The sequence below is a fragment of the Cynoglossus semilaevis genome, chromosome 17 (genome assembly GCF_000523025.1).
Source record: "Cynoglossus semilaevis isolate Cse_v1.0 chromosome 17, Cse_v1.0, whole genome shotgun sequence".
NCBI classification, from domain to species: domain Eukaryota; kingdom Metazoa; phylum Chordata; class Actinopteri; order Pleuronectiformes; family Cynoglossidae; genus Cynoglossus; species Cynoglossus semilaevis.
The window spans coordinates 894,013-912,088 of NC_024323.1; the positions used below are offsets into that span (position 1 = coordinate 894,013).

Sequence of the window (18,076 nt, forward strand, 5' to 3'; positions counted from 1 at the left end):
ACCAACAGCCCAACACTCCTATATATATATATATATGTATATATGTATATATGTGTATATGTATATGTGTATATGTATATGTGTATGTATATATATATCTATATATATGTGTGTGTGTATATATATATATATATGTGTGTGTATATATATATATATATATGTGTGTGTGTATATATATATATATATATATACATATATATACATACATATATATACATACATATATAACATACATACATATATATCTGAATTATTTAAATTAAAATCCAAAGGTCCTACATACAAGAACACATATATCTGAATTATTTAAATTTAAATCCAAAGGTCCTACATACAAGAACATGTTTTAGTTGTTTATTAAAACACTTTCATTTAGAGCATTTCAAATAAATTGAACACCTCAGATCAAGTTTATTGTAAAAACAGCAATAGAGGAAATGTAACAGCAGGTTAAAAAAAAAAAACCAAAAACATTACCAATAAAACAAACAATGAAATAAAATATGACAAATAATCCAGCTAGATCCCATGGGTGCGCAAACTGTGAAACTACACAGCAGCTGAAAATGTAACGAGAATATTCAGACAAAGAATCACAGAGGAAAGGCAAAAACAGGAAACTAAAATGATACGTGGAAGAAAGCAGCAATCGAGACATTAATGTAGGACGTAGGAGCGTAGTTCATCTGCATTACATCAACACAATTGCAAACAACGTATAATCATTATTTAAAACCTATATATTTTTAAAAAAAATACATCTGTTTCCAGACATTTTAGTGTTCACAGAGATAATAGTGCAGGTGGAACTGCAGGCGCCTTCCATGGCGCACCTGTGCATTTGTAACATTACTTGGACAGTACACTCCATGATCTTCAGTGCAGTAACTGCATTCATCAATGACCAAAACAAGACAAACACGCATTTTAAAAATCCACCTCTGCTTTCTCTTTACAAGGCTTAAACCAAACCATCAGATAAAATCTCTCTAGTTAACCGAAGTCGACGAAAATAAAAATACACACACACACAGATATGTTTCTAAGATACATAAGCGTATCCTATGATTACCGACAGTATCATTTTTTTTTCCTCTGTAATGCGTCGAGTTGATGATAACCATTACATACACTATCAAGTCCTATTCTGTATTCCATAAAACCTCTTTAGTATTGCATCTATGTTCACGTATGTTCATTCCTACATGTGAAATACTGATACAAGTTAGTTTATGTCCGCCGAAGATAGTGGTTTACATTTGTGTATATAAAGCACAGTTTTCTCGAGTGTCCTATGAATTAGGGATGAGTTAGGCTCTGTTGATGCAAAAGTACAGATGATGAAGCACTGAATCATTTTGTGCTTCATTATTATTTTGGTGCGTAATCTACAACAATGTTAGTTGAGGATATGACTAGCCTTTTGCTTAAAAAAAAAATCAACTGGTACAGTGGCAGTGTCACAAAATGCCATCCAAAAAAAAAAAAAAACCTTCGTCTCTAGTATTACAGCATATATGCCATCCAAAAAAAACAAACCTTCGTCTCTAGTATTACAGCATATAAGAATAAGCTACAGCACCTGGGTTGGAGAATGTAAACACAGCTACTCCGTGTTTGAACCAAAGCATTGATTTAAGAGACTCAAGGAGAGAGGAGAAAATAGGCATCCTACTTCCGTAGGTAAAGAAACAAGAGGAGTGTACTAATGGTCTTAATGTGCTGGATGAGGATAAGGAAACAGCATCAGGATGGCCAATTTATACAACGATTGGTGCCCATTCACTTTGTTTGCGTCCGTACTGTCACAAGGAAAGAAAAAAAATAGAAAACGTTAAAAAAAAACACTGTTTTAATACATAACTGTGATAATGTTAATACTACATTAAAATAAAAAAAAAGTTTGAATAGCCCAGAGGTTCCCAAAGTGGGGGCAGGGGGTTGCGGGTGGAATAAATGTTTAACAAAAGGCTGGCAAAAAAACAAAAAACAAATTGGTTGAAGGCGGTGTACAATGAATATCTGATAATGATATTGCAAAAAAGGCCGTTATTTTTCTTGTTTTTATTGTCACACATTTGATGACCAAAATGACAATGCTAACTTAAAATAGACATGTTAAGTGCATAAAAAGAATTAAATATAAATATGCAAAATAAACAATTATTAACAAGTCCAAAAACAAAATAGGTGGGAGGCATGAATATTTTTTTTATATAAATTTGCTGGGGGCCCAGCAGAGAAGGTTTGGGAACCACTGGACTAGCCACAAGAATATTGTTCTCAAACTTTTGTTTGAGAACAATTATACAGTATATTGCAGGGAATTGTATTGCACACATATTTTGGACTAAAGAATTAGGGTACACTTAATGCCAAGCTGTGTGATTAAAAAAAAATTTTTTTTTGCAACAGGTTTTTTTTAAGTAAAAATTGTCTAGAATTATATGAGCAGCTTGTCAGAGTCAAAAACCTTACATGTAGTAGTAAAAATCCTTTTACCTGTATATCAGTCAGTTCTTTGTGGAACCTCTTTGTCAAATCTGGACCATTCTCCATCGTGGGGATTTGATAGGTCTGAGAAAAACAATTGAAGTTATGAACACATAAACAGTGACACAAACAGGCATCTTTGCAAAAATTGCAACTTTAGCATATTTGATTTTTTTTTTTTTTTTTTAAATCTGCCTTTTTAGATATTATTCTGGAAGCATTCAAATGTATGTACAGTGGGGCTTTAAGATATGATACGTTTTTCCAAGTTACGAGTAAGCAACTTTTGCAAGATTTTCCCTCGTCATACGAGTTACAAATGCTCAACCGAGCTCCATTTTTCCACTTGACACTGTTGCACTCAGTGTCCCTCGCTTGGTTATTTTACCCATTGCTTTATTTGTCTCTTCCCCTTTCTCTCTCTCTATTATCTAAATTCAGTCCTCACTCCCAGCCCTTCTCCTACCGCTAGTGGCCCGACACGGTCTAGCTCACCGCCCCTCGCTGGGTTATTTTAACCATTTTTTATTACAATAATATAAATAGTTTTCTTAATTATAATTAATTTTTATCAATATATTTGTTTATTTGTTTATATACGGGCCGTATATGGCCCGCCGGCCGTAGTTTGCCCATGCCTGGGCTATACCAACTTGTGTTCGCAGTGTTGCGAAGACTGTCACATGTGAAACGGGTGCACTGACAACACCACCATTAGCATTTGGTACTTTCCTCCTGAAAATAAATTAATTTTTTTTTAAAAAAAATAATCGATGTTAAGGCTTTGGATAATTTACACTTTTTGGGTAAGGACCTCCGCTTCTCAGTCTAGTGTTATAAAATTTGTCTGCTATGCACTGTGACATGTCCCACACAACTGGGAAGCCAGGCTTTTTGAAACATCCGAGACAGTAATGCGCAATCATTTTTTATTTTAATTAACACTCCTAAATTTTTTAAAAAAACAACTTAAAATTATGACAGTTAGGACACTGCTTTTAAACGAATAACAACCAGTCAATTCTATATCCGTGACTGAGCTTCTCCGTACCGAGTACAGCGGACCCCCGTAGATATGAGCTTCCCAAAGTACTCCAGTATTCCATGTTACGAGTCTGCAACTACTGCAAGATTTTGCTTGTGATACAAGGAATTGTCTAGCTACAAAAGTGCTCAACCGAGGACTGGCATCGATTCAGTCGTACGGTACGGGGATACGAGTGGATCGAGTCCCGAGTGCTGTTGTAAAACGAATTAAACTCGTATCTCAGGGCTCCACTGTACTCTTATCCAATCAACTCCTACCTTTTCTTTATAGAGGAGGCTGCCAACAGGACAGACAACACAAGCTGTCCCTGCTCCAAAAACCTCCAGAACCCTTCCAGCATCCAGAGCTCCAAGCAGTTCCTTCATATTCACCGTGCGCTCTGTAACCTTAAACTCTCCCTGGAACACAGAATAGTAAACAAAATGTATTTGATTTAGACAGTTTTGGTTCAGTTTTATCTATAGGGTTTATATTTTTTAGCACCATTTTCCAAAAAAAAAAAATCCCTAAATGTGAACTAATATGTACTAATATCTTACTTGCTTTGGTGTACCTACCCAAGATCTGGCAAGGTCCAGCAGAGACTGTCGGGTGACTCCTGGCAGGATGATGCCATCTAGTGGTGGAGTTACTAGCTCTTTCTCTGTAGAAGAGAGTAAAACCGAATTTTTTTTTTTTTTAGACTTTTGTGTTATTCGTGGTATTTCCATACATTTCAAGTCTTCAAGTCTTACCTCCATTTTCATTGGTCCAGTAAATGAAAAGATTCATAGTTCCGACCTCAGTGATCTCCTCTTCTTCTCCATACAGCCACAGAACCTGCTGACATCCCTGCTTCACTGCCTCATTCTGAATCATAATAGTTGGGCCATAATTACTGCAAAAAAAAAAGTTTTAAAAAAAAGTTAAAGCTGGAGCGCTGGTTTAGATGCCCGTAACGATCGCAAAAGGAAAACAAAATTATCCCTGATTAAAGGATACAGTTAATAATTAGTTGCAAAACTATAATTTTGAAAAAAAAAAAAAAAAAAAAACTTCACTTGCATCAGTGGTTCTCAATTATTTTCTCTCATGCCCATCCCCTAGGGGACAGAAATTTTTTCACGTTTTTTTCTGTCTGTTTGACTATCAAGTGTAACTAATCCAAAAAAGAACGATAACGGTGCATTCTGTGAGCCTGGTTTTGACTAGTTGTATTTTTAGAACATACCCATAGGTAATGGGGGCTACCAGGTGCCCCTACTACTCCTACTACCTTTATCGTTCCGCTCGCCTCGCTCTCGTTTAGGCACATGCGTTTTGTCTCGCTTCGGCTGACCTTAATTCTTCTTTGTTCCTAAACCAACATCCAGTTCTCTGTTTTTGCTTTCGCAGTAATCACAGTATTCTGATGTGTAGTGTTATATGTCTGTGTGTCAACATAACCGCCAGACATGGACCAATATATAATGGGAGACATAAACATCTCAGTTAGTGGTATATGAACACACACTCTTTAATAGTAATCATAAATGAACAGACACACAACTCACTGCCAACTAACGACGTAGCAGCAAGCTCCTCAACCACTGAACCGAGAGACTCTGTCGGTACTCCCCACCCCCTAACAGTAGGGGGCATAGTTCTGCACCCAACTTCAACGCAATGATGATCGATATTTTTACTCACCTCTAAATTCACCCCGTACTGCTTTGACTTTCAGACAAACTACAATCTCAAAATGATCCCAATAAAAGAACTTGAAACCACCTCCAATGTTCAGAACCTTGCTTTCATTCCATTTGTTCTCACAATGTTGTCTCAGAAGACCAAAATGAGCTGATTTATAGTATCCTGAGCTCGGTAAGAATTTCAACGAAAATGCATTCGTATTTACAAAAAAAACGAAATTCTAATAGGACAAATTAAGAATTTGACCCTCGAAACATCTTATTTAATTTTAATTTATTCTTTATATAATTATTTAATAACACTAATGGGTAAACTATTTTTATTTTGTGTATTTTTTTTAGTGTTTTTATTATACTGTAAATCTGTGATCAGTTTAATAAAACAATAATACATGGTAATAGGCAATAGTGGATTGTTGTCCTATTTTCTACAGTGAACATGTTTAATAGTGTAATTACTCAGATGTCATTTGTTTTTTTGTTCAGCTGTCTTGGATTTCCTCCGTTGGTTGTTCTTACTATGGAAACAATGACAATGACACATTTATGCACCTGCCTACTTTTGTTTAAGTAATTATTGCACACTTTCTGTAAATCCTATAAACTTCATTTCACTTCTTAAATATCACTGTGTTTCGTTTGCTATGTGATATATTTAATTGAAATTGCCGTTCCGAACAACCAATGATCCATAAAGGAAAATCTTGAAAATGATCATACCACTGTATATCATATATAATAGAATATAGCGTAACCACATATATGTTTACAATTCTTATTATATATACGTTTTAGCTGAATTTCTGGCTAACTGGCTAACATGTATAGTTATTTTGGAGATTTAGTAACGGCAATGTAGACAGAAATATTGTCGTACAAAATTTTGGAAGTTGTAGTGATTATTAACTGTAAAATTAACACAGGGAACAACAAATGCAAGCAGTATGACTAGTTAAATTATCTGTTTTCTACATTGCTCTCTGGTCAAAATATCTCTCAGGAATAGCAGCATGAGTGGAAAAAAAAATGTTTTTTGAATTAAGACTCACCCTCCCATCTTGTAAGAACCAACGCCACCTTTACAGGCTCTGACAAATGAAGGGTCTGCCAGAAGTGACACGGGGTTAAAAAAACCAGTGGCAAAATATGGGCCTACGGGACCGATGATGACATAGAGGAGAGCTTGTCCAGTACGAGAGACACCAAGAGATGGCTGGTCAAGACAGGGAATTAGAAGCAAGAACCTGGTTAGCATTTTTTTTACCTCTTTGGTCCAAGACACCAGATACATTTTTTTTTTAAAAAAGGGATTTGATTGCTTCACAATTCACCTCAGTTCCTATGAAAGTGGGTCTGATATAGAGGCTTGTATCCTGAGAGTACGGCACCCACTCCTGGTCAATCTCCACCAGCTTTTTGATGCAGTTCAGCAGTTCTCCTTTATCAAAGACCTACAGAGAAAAGTGGGAAAAAGACATTAAACTTCTAAGTTCCTCTCCAGACAGCATACGGGGATTACCTTTGCATGAATATTTTGGCCAAATCACAAAGAATGGTTATGATACTGATTGTTTAAATGCACTGACACATGAGTTGTACAGTCTAGATTATACTTCTATTCAGTCAGTTGTATAGATTGGTCACTTTAAGCATGACTCACACATAAGAGATAAACGAGTATGTTCCTGTTTGAGTAACAGATTAAAATATATGACACGTTAGAACATTATATTACATCCCAAAGGACAACAAAGAAAAGTAAACTTTATATACTGACGACCCCATGTTATATAGCTATCATAGTTTATCAATGTAATTTTTTTTAAAGGATTTTGAGGTGTTTTTAAAAAAAAATGTTATTAATGAATTGAAGTTTGGTACAAATTATACAGATGGTTACATAATTTAGGGTATTTTGGTGCATTTTGAGGTGTTTCTGTGCAGGGTTTTCACCCCAATAATAACTTCAAAATAAAAGTTTGTAGAGATCTATATTGCGGTTTCTTTTTAAGATAATTCAACAGTTGATAAGTAGGGGCAGGGGTGGACTGTTGGTAAAGGAAGTGGACTTGGGTCGAGAAGGTCACAGGTTTAAATACACAGGCACTGAGCTTGGCACCGTCCCCACACACGGTGCAGGGTTAAAGGGTTGACGATTAATTTCATTGTGCACAGTGAAAATTCACCTTTCACTTCATGTACTCTTGGCCTAAAATTATATTTACATGTTAGAATAAAATCTATTTATATTATGTCAATTATTTTGTATTATCACATAACAATATATATTACATGGCAGAATGGTTATAATACATTTGTTACACTGTATGCTGCGACTGTGGCGGTAAAGCCTCACTACTTCATTGCTCTCAAAATTAAAAAAAAACAACAAAAAAAAAACACTAAACTGTTAATAAATGCAGTGACCTTTAAAAGACCTGGGGAGAAACAGGACAATATTACAAAAACAGTGACATAGAAAATAATAAAAAAAAAAAAGGATAACATTTTTAATCTGATCAATCAAACAATGGCTGTGGATTAATCACAATTAATCATGATTTGTGCCAACATCACTTGCACGAATATTCCTTGGGGACTATTCGTTAGACACAGTATTATATATAATACATATATACATATATAATAAAATATATCTATAATAGTGCTTGTAACCAGAAGCAGGTGGTGGAAGACTTTAAATGGTACAGATGTGGTTCAATAAACCTATATCTAAACAGCTTCTTTTAAAAAGGGTTTGGTCAAAAATAATGTTAGAAAAATGTGTGAAAAAAAAAAAAAAAAATCACAGTAGCAGGCAAATTAATCTAGCCTACCAGTCACACATCAAGGCCCATGTGACCCCACCACATCATATGATGTGGCTCGCCAGAGCTTATTATGTGCATGATTGTCTAAAAATAAATTATCTTAAAGAGCCTGTACCTGTATGATTTGTGGATGGGTAAAACGCAGTAGTGATGTTCGATACCACCAATTTCCTTTCCGATCCGATACCGAGTAAAATTCGGGCTGGTATCGCCGATACCGACATCGATACCGATATTTTATCATTTGTCTTTTAAATAAAAAAAATGTATTTCAAATCATAGCTTCTTTAAGAATCCGAGGCTGAGGTTTTTATTTATTTATTTATTTTAAACTCTGGAGTGTACTGAGGTAGCTGCCTCATTTACTATACAGTCAACACAACAATAGAAAACCTTGAGAACACAATCATATAAAATATGTCAAAACAATGTTTCAAACTCTGAAAACATGTTATTTGTAAAACAAAAATAAATAAAAAAATAAAATAAATAATCTGAGGAGCCATTTGGGACCCGAAAGAGTCGGATTTTTTCAGTGAACCGAGCCAAAAGAACCGGTTCTCCAAAAAAGAGCCGAAATTCCCATCAATAGTGACTGAGTGAGAGCACGGAGTAGAGCCCCTGTGCTTACGCATGACGCACACACCCAGGCGGAAGAAGAAGTAGTCCCACCAACCGAGCGTCACTTAGACAACATCTCAATAATTTGGATACTTTTCACCATGTTTCTGTTTAGGATACACCTCATCTCAGAATGCGTAAGTATCAAAAGTATCGATATTTTGATTTCAGAATCGATTTCAGAGCATAAAGATCCAGAATCGGAAGTATCGATATTTCAGGATCGATCCGCACATCACTAAAACGCAGTGGTTAAATCCTGTGCAGGGCGAGTAACTCACAATTCTATGTTCTTGAATACACATACGTGCAAATGATTATCCCTGTTTGGCTCACAACTTTGACTGCATTTTGAAATTTCGGCCCCTTGAATGATCAACTTTGACCACCCCTAGATCATTTGTGTTTGAGAGTCAAATGACAGGCAAGCAAGATGCTTGTCAAACAAAGGAATGAACGAAACCAAAACTCACGGGAAGGCAGCATCTTTCTGTGCCACGATGCAGCCTCTCCATATTAAGCGTGGGTCTAAACAAACGAATGTGGTTGTCAGCTCCACGAAATGCCTTCATGCCTTCGAACAGCTGCAGAGAAAATAGAGGAGGAACAAATAGGAAAAAAGGGGGTTAGGCATTTTACTGTCACAGTTTAAAAAAAAAAAAACAAAAAACTTTTAAACATTTTTATTTTTCAAAACTTGCCATTATTTTAAATTATTAATTTTCCAAAACTTGCCATTATTTTAAATTATTATATAATTGTTGCACACAGACCTAAATACAAGTCAACAGTGAATGTCTTGGTGTTAATTAAAAAAAATATGTCTTCAAACAAAACAGACAAGAAAAACAGACTTAGCTACATAAGCAATTACTGGTCCACATCTAATTGGCCACATGACCTTTTGCAGTAGATGATCATGTTCTGCTTGCACACGATCCCATGATCAGCCATGATTAAATTTCTTTGAATAAAATGCGGATTTGACTTGAGGTTGCTAATCTTCTGTAAGTGATAAAGTCTGAGGTCATTTCCTCAGAACCTTCTTGATTATCTTTCAGTTCTAAAAACAGCTTCGGATCAGATTCCCCTTTGCTTTTTTTTTAGGGTGCACTCACACTCGGGCTGTTGTACTATGTCTAAGCGGAATTGCACCCTAACGTGCACATAACATATGCACATAACTGGTTACTGTAATTTCTGGTCTATGAGCCGCTACTTTTTTTTTTTTTTTACACAGGCTACTGTGTGCGACAATAGTAGCGTACATGTATGTCTGTGTACTGTGTGCAACAATAGTAGCGTACATGTATGTCTGTGTGCAAATATGTGTGCGGGGCGCACCAGAGAGAAAACGATAGCGAAAGTGGAGAGCAGTTTGAGCTCTTTGAGCATGAGTCGGTTATACAGGAGCTGGTAAACTGCTGTTTATGTACTGTTGTGCTCAGTGTGGCTGATAATAAAAATACCTTAACTTCTCTGTTTTTGTTTACCTCTGCTGCAGGCAAGCTTAAGATTCATTTTCTTACCTCAATGGAGTAGTGCAGGGCTGAGCTGGCAGGATGCAACGACAGGTTCTGGAAAGGTTTTATCTCAGGAGCAGCCCAGCCATTTTTTTCGGACCAGTTGATGGTCAACATGTGGTCAGAGAACTGTTTGCCGAACACCAGCTTGGAGGGATCCGGCTTTGGTTTGCATGTCTTACTACGCTCAATGGTAAGATCTGCTGCCTGAAGATGAAGATAGATAAGCAAAGGAGAAAGGAGATGCAGAAACGGACAAGGACAAGGACAAGGCAAGAGCAAAGAAGGCCAGCAATTGATTTTAAATTGGGCAATTAGTGGAATTATACTGTAACGTGAGACAGGGAGCTGAAATCATTGACTCAGTTAGATATAAATAATTAAGTTTAATAAACTGAATTAAATTCACAAGTGGTTGATAGTAAGGGAAAGGACAGAGAAGAGAATGACATAATTATTGTTGTGAGAACATAGAGAATAGACACCTTTTTTTTTTTTTTTTTAAATGAACAACTCTCCAGAGCAGTTACACTTGCAACTAAGAGCTTACACAAACTGAATATATAATAAATACCTAACTCTCTTGGAGAAACGTGGATGGACCAGAATATAAATCAGTGTCACTGCTGCGGTACTACATGAGAACGAAATAGCCCATTGTCCTTTAGTGGTGCTAATTTGAGTACCATCTTACGCCGTGATCCCTTCTTGTCAGCTTTTTTTGTAATACAGAGGACTTTGAGATTCCAATAATATAGGGCTGCACAATATTATCAAATATATTAACGAAGTAAATGTAAACGAAGTTTGGAAGCAGGAGCACTGTAAAGTATGAATGTAGTTCTCACTTCTAAAACTTAGCATGCTGAATATTGGTAATGTTTATTAGTACTTTTTTTTTTTTTTTTGCTTTTTTATAATTGTTTGACCACATATAACTCCTTCATAAAATATTATTTGCTCCTTTTGCCCAATTCATGTCTTTATTCATTTGGAATTTGAAAATTAAAAAAAGGGTCCCCTCACTGTAAAGTACTGTCTATCTAACTATCAAGTTTAAATATAATTACTAGGCCACCAACACATGGGCTAAGGTGGCTAAAGTGGCTTAATAAACCACATGACCTTGTAATCTGGACCTACCTCACTACACGCTTTACTTATGTTCCAAGTTCCTGAGCCTACATTTTCACATACAAATTATAGCTGTACTAACTGTAATGTTAAGCTTTCTTTAAAAATATTTCAATTTTAATTATATTATTAATAATAATAATAATAATAATAATATTAATCTCTTAGTCTTTTTCACTTTTTCAAATATTTGCATATTTTATCCCTATACATATATAAAAAAACACTATACATTAATTCACTTTTACAATTCAAAAACACTAAAAAGAAACATGTAAAAAGATGTAGCATTGCTGGAGCCGTATGAATCCATTTCCTGCGATGTATGTTAGCTGCCTTCTGCAAGCAAACCCTAAAGCAGCAATTCGTTTTACATTGGTTTGGATTTTCAATAACACCATATTCCAGTCACCAAGAACAATTTTAAAAGTACTTTACTCTTTTTTCATTTGCTGTCAACTGAAGGAGCCTCTAAAACTAAACAAGTCCCAGTGAAGCAGCTCATTTTCAAATGCCATAAAGACATTTTGTGTGTATATTTAGGGGAAGTGTTCTGAACCCACCAGTCACCAGATGGTTGTGATAGGTTAACGGCAGAGGACACATTTCATTGTGTGCATTGGTGTGCTGGCAATGACAATAACTCACTTTCACTTAGATGTCGGGCCGGGTGACAGTCCACTAAGAAATACAAAACTTTTATAATTACCTTAAAGGAACTGGCAAATCTCAGTGCCCTAATAGAAAAGGGCGAGGCCTGGAGAAGTCTTGTATGAAAAATCTGCAAATGAAGTATGACATCCAGGGTGAAAAGTTAGATTATGATTAGATCATTTACAATCCACCGGTTGAATAGCAGGTACTTTGAAATAGTCACAAGCATACATTTTAATTTTTGACTTCTGTGCTGTAGGAAAGTACAAGGATGTGACAGCATTGCAGTGACTCTAGACATTTTTATTTCATTCTAAACGTGTTCTTGTACTAGCACAAAAGGTTGATCCAGTTCCCCTAAAACTCCATAACTTAGATAACAACGAGCTGCTTGACAAAGAAACATGAATATAGTGCTAGACAATTTAGTGAAAGTTCTGCCTGTAATATCAATTCAGAAATTAAATTGTGTTTATTACCATTTATTCTTTCTACAGAATTCTTATATATAATTATATATTCATATATATTCTTATATATTTATTTATCTGTAATATGTCTTAATTTTTAGATACAACTTTAATACTTTTTAATTAATACATAATGATTCTATTTATTTTGGCTTGGAAAATAGAAGTATTTTTATCTGCTGGGCCACTTTGTGTCTTTTATTGCGATTAGGTGACGCACTGTTCAACTGGCTGATGATGATTGGAATCAGCCATTTTTCATAACATAATGAGCCATGAGTGGGTTGTCTACACACGTATTGCCAGTTTTCCATCCCGTCATTTGTGCTCAGTTCTTTGAAGCTCACACTGTGTGAGGCCTAAAAGGCCTAAACTTGCTATTAGTTTCCTACATAACAATGATGTTAATCATGGGCGAGCCACTACAAAGCTGTTTGAAACAGCAAACCTTTATGAGGTTTGAAGGGGTCAGCTGAGTCACCCTAAAGCAGCATTTGGTTTTACGACTGACATTTGGATGAGTAAGATTACTTTTCATACTGAGTTAAACCGATCAGTGGATAAGCACAGGTTATCACTTTTCTTTTCTTTTGTCAACTAAAGAAATTTGAAATAGTCAAAAATTCATTCAAAAAGTCAAACTAAAGAGGTGTCAGTATCAGAACTTAGTCTACACAAGTTCCCAAACAAACAAAAAAACACGTCATTTTCTGCAGTATATTTTTATACAATATATTTCCGTTTACGTTAAAATGTGTTGAAAATTATAATGGCTTACAAAAGACAAACTTTCACACGCGGTCTGATAATATTTCGCAACCACGTCACCTGTAGATTTTGGATGTGGTCCTGTTGACAGTATTTAGTATGATCTTTTCTGCACATGTTGACATTCCAACAAGCATGACGTCATGCTCAGAGCTCTAAGCTTTTCATTTGCAATACATCGTTAGATTAGTGATTAAGAAACTGACAGGTTTTTGGTTGTGATGTCATATTCTGAATATCATGTTAGTTCAGTGAGTGAGTAAGAGAGAGAGGGAGAGAAAAAGAGAGAGAGAAAGAGAGAGTGTGTGTTGTATTGGAAAAGTGAGTAGTGGCTGTGACATTGGTTCTGTTAGAAGTTCTGTCATATTTCTGGTAATAAAGCTCTCACAAGTTAAATTAGTTCCGCAGGTTAGCTGGGTTGGGGGGACGGGGGGTGGGGGGGTGCACTGCAACATCCTTTGAATCATAGTTGTCAATAAAAGACAGAACAACAGCAGTTCTGCCAGTACATACTGTGTATGTTTACTGTTTGCTCTGGGATATAAAGGACTCAACTTCATGGTTTTGGATTCAGTTACTGACTGGAATTTATTAAACATAGTTTGTAAATGTAGAATACGTAACATAGGATCAGTCAGTATATTTTAGTGCACTGCAAAAGAGAGCAAATATATTCTGGTATAATATTTGTTCCTAATATTATTTGTTGTGATAACTGTTGGTACCATTTTAGTTGTATTTAGATTATTGTTGCGTTATATATATATACTATATTATATATATATATACATATATGTATATATATATATACATATATGTATATATATGTATATATATATATACATATATATATATATATGTGTGTATATATATATATATATTTATATATTTATTTATTTATATTAAATAAACAATTATTTTGAACGTTGTTAAGGAGTGAGTGCGGTTTGTGGGAAATGTTTCATAATTACTAGTGATGAGGAAAAAATTGGTATCATCAAGTCCTCTAGTTATCTCTCTTGTTGTGTTGATTTTGACATAGTGCTCAACTTATACAGTGAGTTGTGTCAATAGCTAAATTGTGTTATATATAAATTAAACTATTTTTTAAAATTCTTTTTAACACATTTCTGCTCAAGTCATATTTTGTTGTAAGATAACATGGTTACCTGCCATGGTCACAATTTAGTTGGAATACATTGTAACACCAATACTAACACACAAGATGCTTAGTTAGTAATTCTAAATTAAAAGAAGTGTGACTGCAGACCTTCCTATTTATAAATTGGTCCAATTTATTGAGTGAAGAGCTACTGTATAAATTTAAAAAAATAAAGATTTAAGGTGTAGGATACTTTTTGGCTTAATTGTACCTTGTCTTGCCACTAATGCATTATACTATACACTAGAGTCCTTCTAAAGATGGTTTTTATACAATCATGGCGTGGGTTCTTAAAACAAGGGCATTATGTTTGCACCAATTTTCTAGGGATTGTTTTTAGAAATAAAACAAAAAATTAGAATATCTAGATGGATGAACTTCATTAACTCCAGGGCTTTCTTGGCACACTGTAAAATACTTTCCATCCAACGACATACTAACATCAGCTAGTGAATCTTCTTTTTTTCTTCTTTTTCTTTCGGCTTTGTCCCTTATTCAGGGGTTGCCACAGCAAATAATTGATTTCCATCTCTCGGCTAGTGAATGTGAGCTTCAAAGAACTGAAGAATAAAAAAAGGAATATCTTGATACTTTAAAACAGTTAAAACAAAAGAGGTCTATTAGGTGTTCAAGATTCATCGTGGTGTTCACATTAACAACTGGTCAGGACTTAATTGAATGAAATTAAATGTTATAACCAGCAGCATAGTAGTTAGGAGTAGTTATAGTAGTTAAGTTTCTTGGGGGTTTTTTTTGGAAAATGTTGAAAGAAATTCAAATAAAAACTGTCATTATCATTTCCAAAATATAGTTGTTTTGTTGTTGTTGTTGTTTTAGAAATATGCCCTTCATGTTATTGCATTTGAACTAAGGGTTTGGGGCCAACTGGTGTTATTAATTCTCTCTGTGGCTAAGTGCCAACTACTTCTAGTCTTTTACTTTTTACTTTGTTTTAGTGTCTAAAGGTGGGTTATCTCTATTATCATGGTTATTGTTTTATATTGTAAGTATTAGTTTATTGCACTATAATTACGGATTATTTAAGGTATGGTGAGCAGTTTCGTCAAACTGTGGGTCACAGCTCGTTTTGTATGACGCAACTCGATGCATTTTTTTCCACAGCACAACTGCGTACAAATCACGTGAAATGTATTACATGATATAATTATACAACATAGTAGTAAGCAGAGGATTAAATTCGAGTGGAGTTGCTTCTTACTCGTATATCTTACCGACTAAGAACGCTGAAAAGTCTGAAACAATGGTGGAATTATTTTGTTATATATCAAAAAAGAAAACGCCCCGAGTAGCAATTGGCCAGTTGGCCAGTTTACTGGTCTTGTGTCGGCATGGACACAAAAGGACACATGTCCTTTTTTGTGTCGCAATTTTACTTCCTCGTCGAAAACTCTTGTTTAAAGAAAATAAATGTATTTACATTTATTTGCTGTCACACTTGGTTCAAACTGGACCAGGATTTCAGTTAAAAACACACAGAAGACCATAAAGTCGCGTTTCGTGTCTTGTATGCAATCGCTATCTTGGAAAGATATTTCTAATTTAATTTTGTCCCAGCGAGGTTTTGCTCCTTTGTGGTGCAGTTTGTTCAGCGCAACACCGACGAGGGTGTCTGCGATGTCGGCGTTGTGAGTACTTGATTCACTGTTTGGCGAAAAGGTAAATGATTTACCTGCTGTATGATTGTAAACAGAGAGATAACACAGGATAGATCATTAAACTTACCGTCCGAAGTCCTGCCATTATCTCCAACGCGTAATGACGCCCCTGTTTATCTGCTCGTGTGGAAACTAACGCAGCTCAAAGTCAAACTCAGTTCCGCTTTGTAATATGACGCGCGATTCACGTCGGAAAACCGAAAAGTGTGACACGTCATTGGTGGACAGAGTCAGGCCCACAAAAGAAGGTTATATGAGGTTAAAGAGAGACTGATTGGTTCAGAGGAGGGGAGTGTTTCAGGTGGTATTATAGTCGGTCGGTCACATGTCGATAAGCACCGTCACCAAAGTAATGTAATTAAACAATGGATTTTCCAAATCGGATAAGATAATGATTTGGCCTGGAGTGTTGTGGTGGAACATGAACTAGTGGTGTTCTTTTCGGTTCATTATATCTTATATATATTATAACACTCATTCACTTTGCAACTTGAGTTTTTGGCAACACTGCAATAAAAAATAAAGAAAACGTTTGCTTTGTTAACTTTGTTAAGTTAACGAATAAATGACAGGGTATGCAACAAACTACACTTAATAACATATGACTTAATGAGAATTGTTTGTCAACAGATAAAATGCGCCCTGCAGTCTATCTGTTTTCCTGGGTGCATTGAATGCACCATGGTTCTCCGCTGTCAGGCGCACAGTTTAGAATTACTGAGTATGTAGTCTCGTGATAATTACGGTTCTTTAAGCGAGCTCGGCTCGCTAAAAGTATCCGACTCTTTCGGCTTCCAAGTGGCTCCCCGGATTAGATTTTTACAACAAAAAAAATACATAAAAGATTTTGTCTACAATTACTCATGTATAAAACAGACAAATATTTCCTATTTACAGTATATGGATCCAACTCAATATGGAAGTGAATTGCTACAAAATTATTTTAAATTAAAATACAAACACAAGTTTCTATTTGATTAAAAAATAGTCATTCTCATATTGTATGTATATCAATAAAATATTCTATTTACATTGAAACCTTTAGAGAAAGAATCAGACAACAAAATATAAAATCCGTAAAGCAAAATTACTTTTTAATTATGTGAAATTAGTTTTACAAAAATATTTTAAGTAAAACTACAAAAACAAATGCCGATCTAAATTTCAAGAACAAGAACCAATCTCTTATTGTCTTTATTTACAGTAAAATAAATAGATGAAGAATATATATATATATATGTGTGTGTGTGTGTGTGTGTGTGTGTGTGTGTGTGTGTGTGTGTGTGAGAAAAAAAGCATTGCATTTGCAAAACATTTGTAGCAACTGCATTTGTCTCCCTCCCTCCTGATTCTTTTTGTCTGCGCCCTGTGACACCTCAATGTCTAAATAAACAACCCATGATACGCATAAATGTAGAAAAACAAGTCGTGGCATGTGGCCTTAACAATGCCATTACTAAAGCAACAAACCCAGGAAGCATAATACAGCCACAAATGCAACACAAAGTACATTAGAGGGTTTCAATCTGTCCTGGTTTATGAATTATGTTAAAAAAAAAAGGACTTCATGTCATTATATGTTTTGTATGAAGTAAGAAGATTGTCTAAGCTACTTCAGGTCCCTCCAGTTGGGTGGGCCGTTGGGGTCAACTGGGAAAGTTTTAGTAGTCATTAGGAGTCTGATGGGTCATTGCAATCCTCATTAGAGTGGTTTCGGTTACATGTCTCTTTGATGAGTGAAACTGGCAGATGGGAGGTGAATCTTCTGGGTATTGCTTCTAAGAGTGCCTTATATTCAGGTGATAGGTTGTGTCTTAGCCCACCTCCCGTGTTAACTGATGTCTTTTCCAGGTTGACAAAAATGGCTTATTTTAGCCCTTTCTCAAATCATCTATCCCCCCAGGCCAAAATGTGAACATTGTTGTCCATGAAGGAGTGTGTGTTTGGCCTTGAGGTGTATATGAACAGAGTCCTGTCTTGAGGAGTTTGCTCTACTTTGTTGAGCCATGTGTCCGTGTAGCAGTTG

At 35.4% G+C, this 18,076-nt stretch overlaps 1 protein-coding gene across 2 annotated transcripts; it reads right to left on the minus strand.

The window, feature by feature from the left end:
- Positions 1–342: 342 nt before the first annotated feature.
- Positions 343–16,271, minus strand: bcat2 (branched chain amino-acid transaminase 2, mitochondrial). Of its 2 annotated transcripts, XR_003052423.1 has the most exons (12): positions 16,118–16,271; positions 12,030–12,101; positions 10,193–10,393; positions 9,137–9,247; positions 6,543–6,662; positions 6,261–6,424; positions 4,276–4,418; positions 4,099–4,184; positions 3,799–3,939; positions 2,503–2,577; positions 1,540–1,802; positions 343–1,492 (listed from the first exon to the last, which is right to left on the minus strand). XR_003052423.1 is itself a non-coding variant. In XM_008329180.3 (11 exons), exons 1-11 carry the CDS (start codon positions 16,133–16,135, stop codon positions 1,761–1,763), a joined length of 1,173 nt encoding a protein of 390 aa, XP_008327402.1. In that variant the 5' UTR covers positions 16,136–16,271; the 3' UTR covers positions 1,522–1,760. The 2 variants fall into 2 exon arrangements, 1 of the variants encoding a protein (XP_008327402.1); XM_008329180.3 differs by lacking the exon at positions 343–1,492 and having other exon boundaries at positions 1,522–1,802.
- Positions 16,272–18,076: the final 1,805 nt, after the last annotated feature.

Coding starts and splice junctions, on each gene's coding strand:
- bcat2 (XM_008329180.3), bottom strand. Junction 6,663..9,136: donor CAGAAAGATGCTGCCTTCCC/GTGAGTTTTGGT, acceptor TTTTCTCTGTAG/GTCTTTGATAAAGGAGAACT. Junction 3,940..4,098: donor TGGACCTTGCCAGATCTTGG/GTAGGTACACCA, acceptor TCTGTGTTCCAG/GGAGAGTTTAAGGTTACAGA.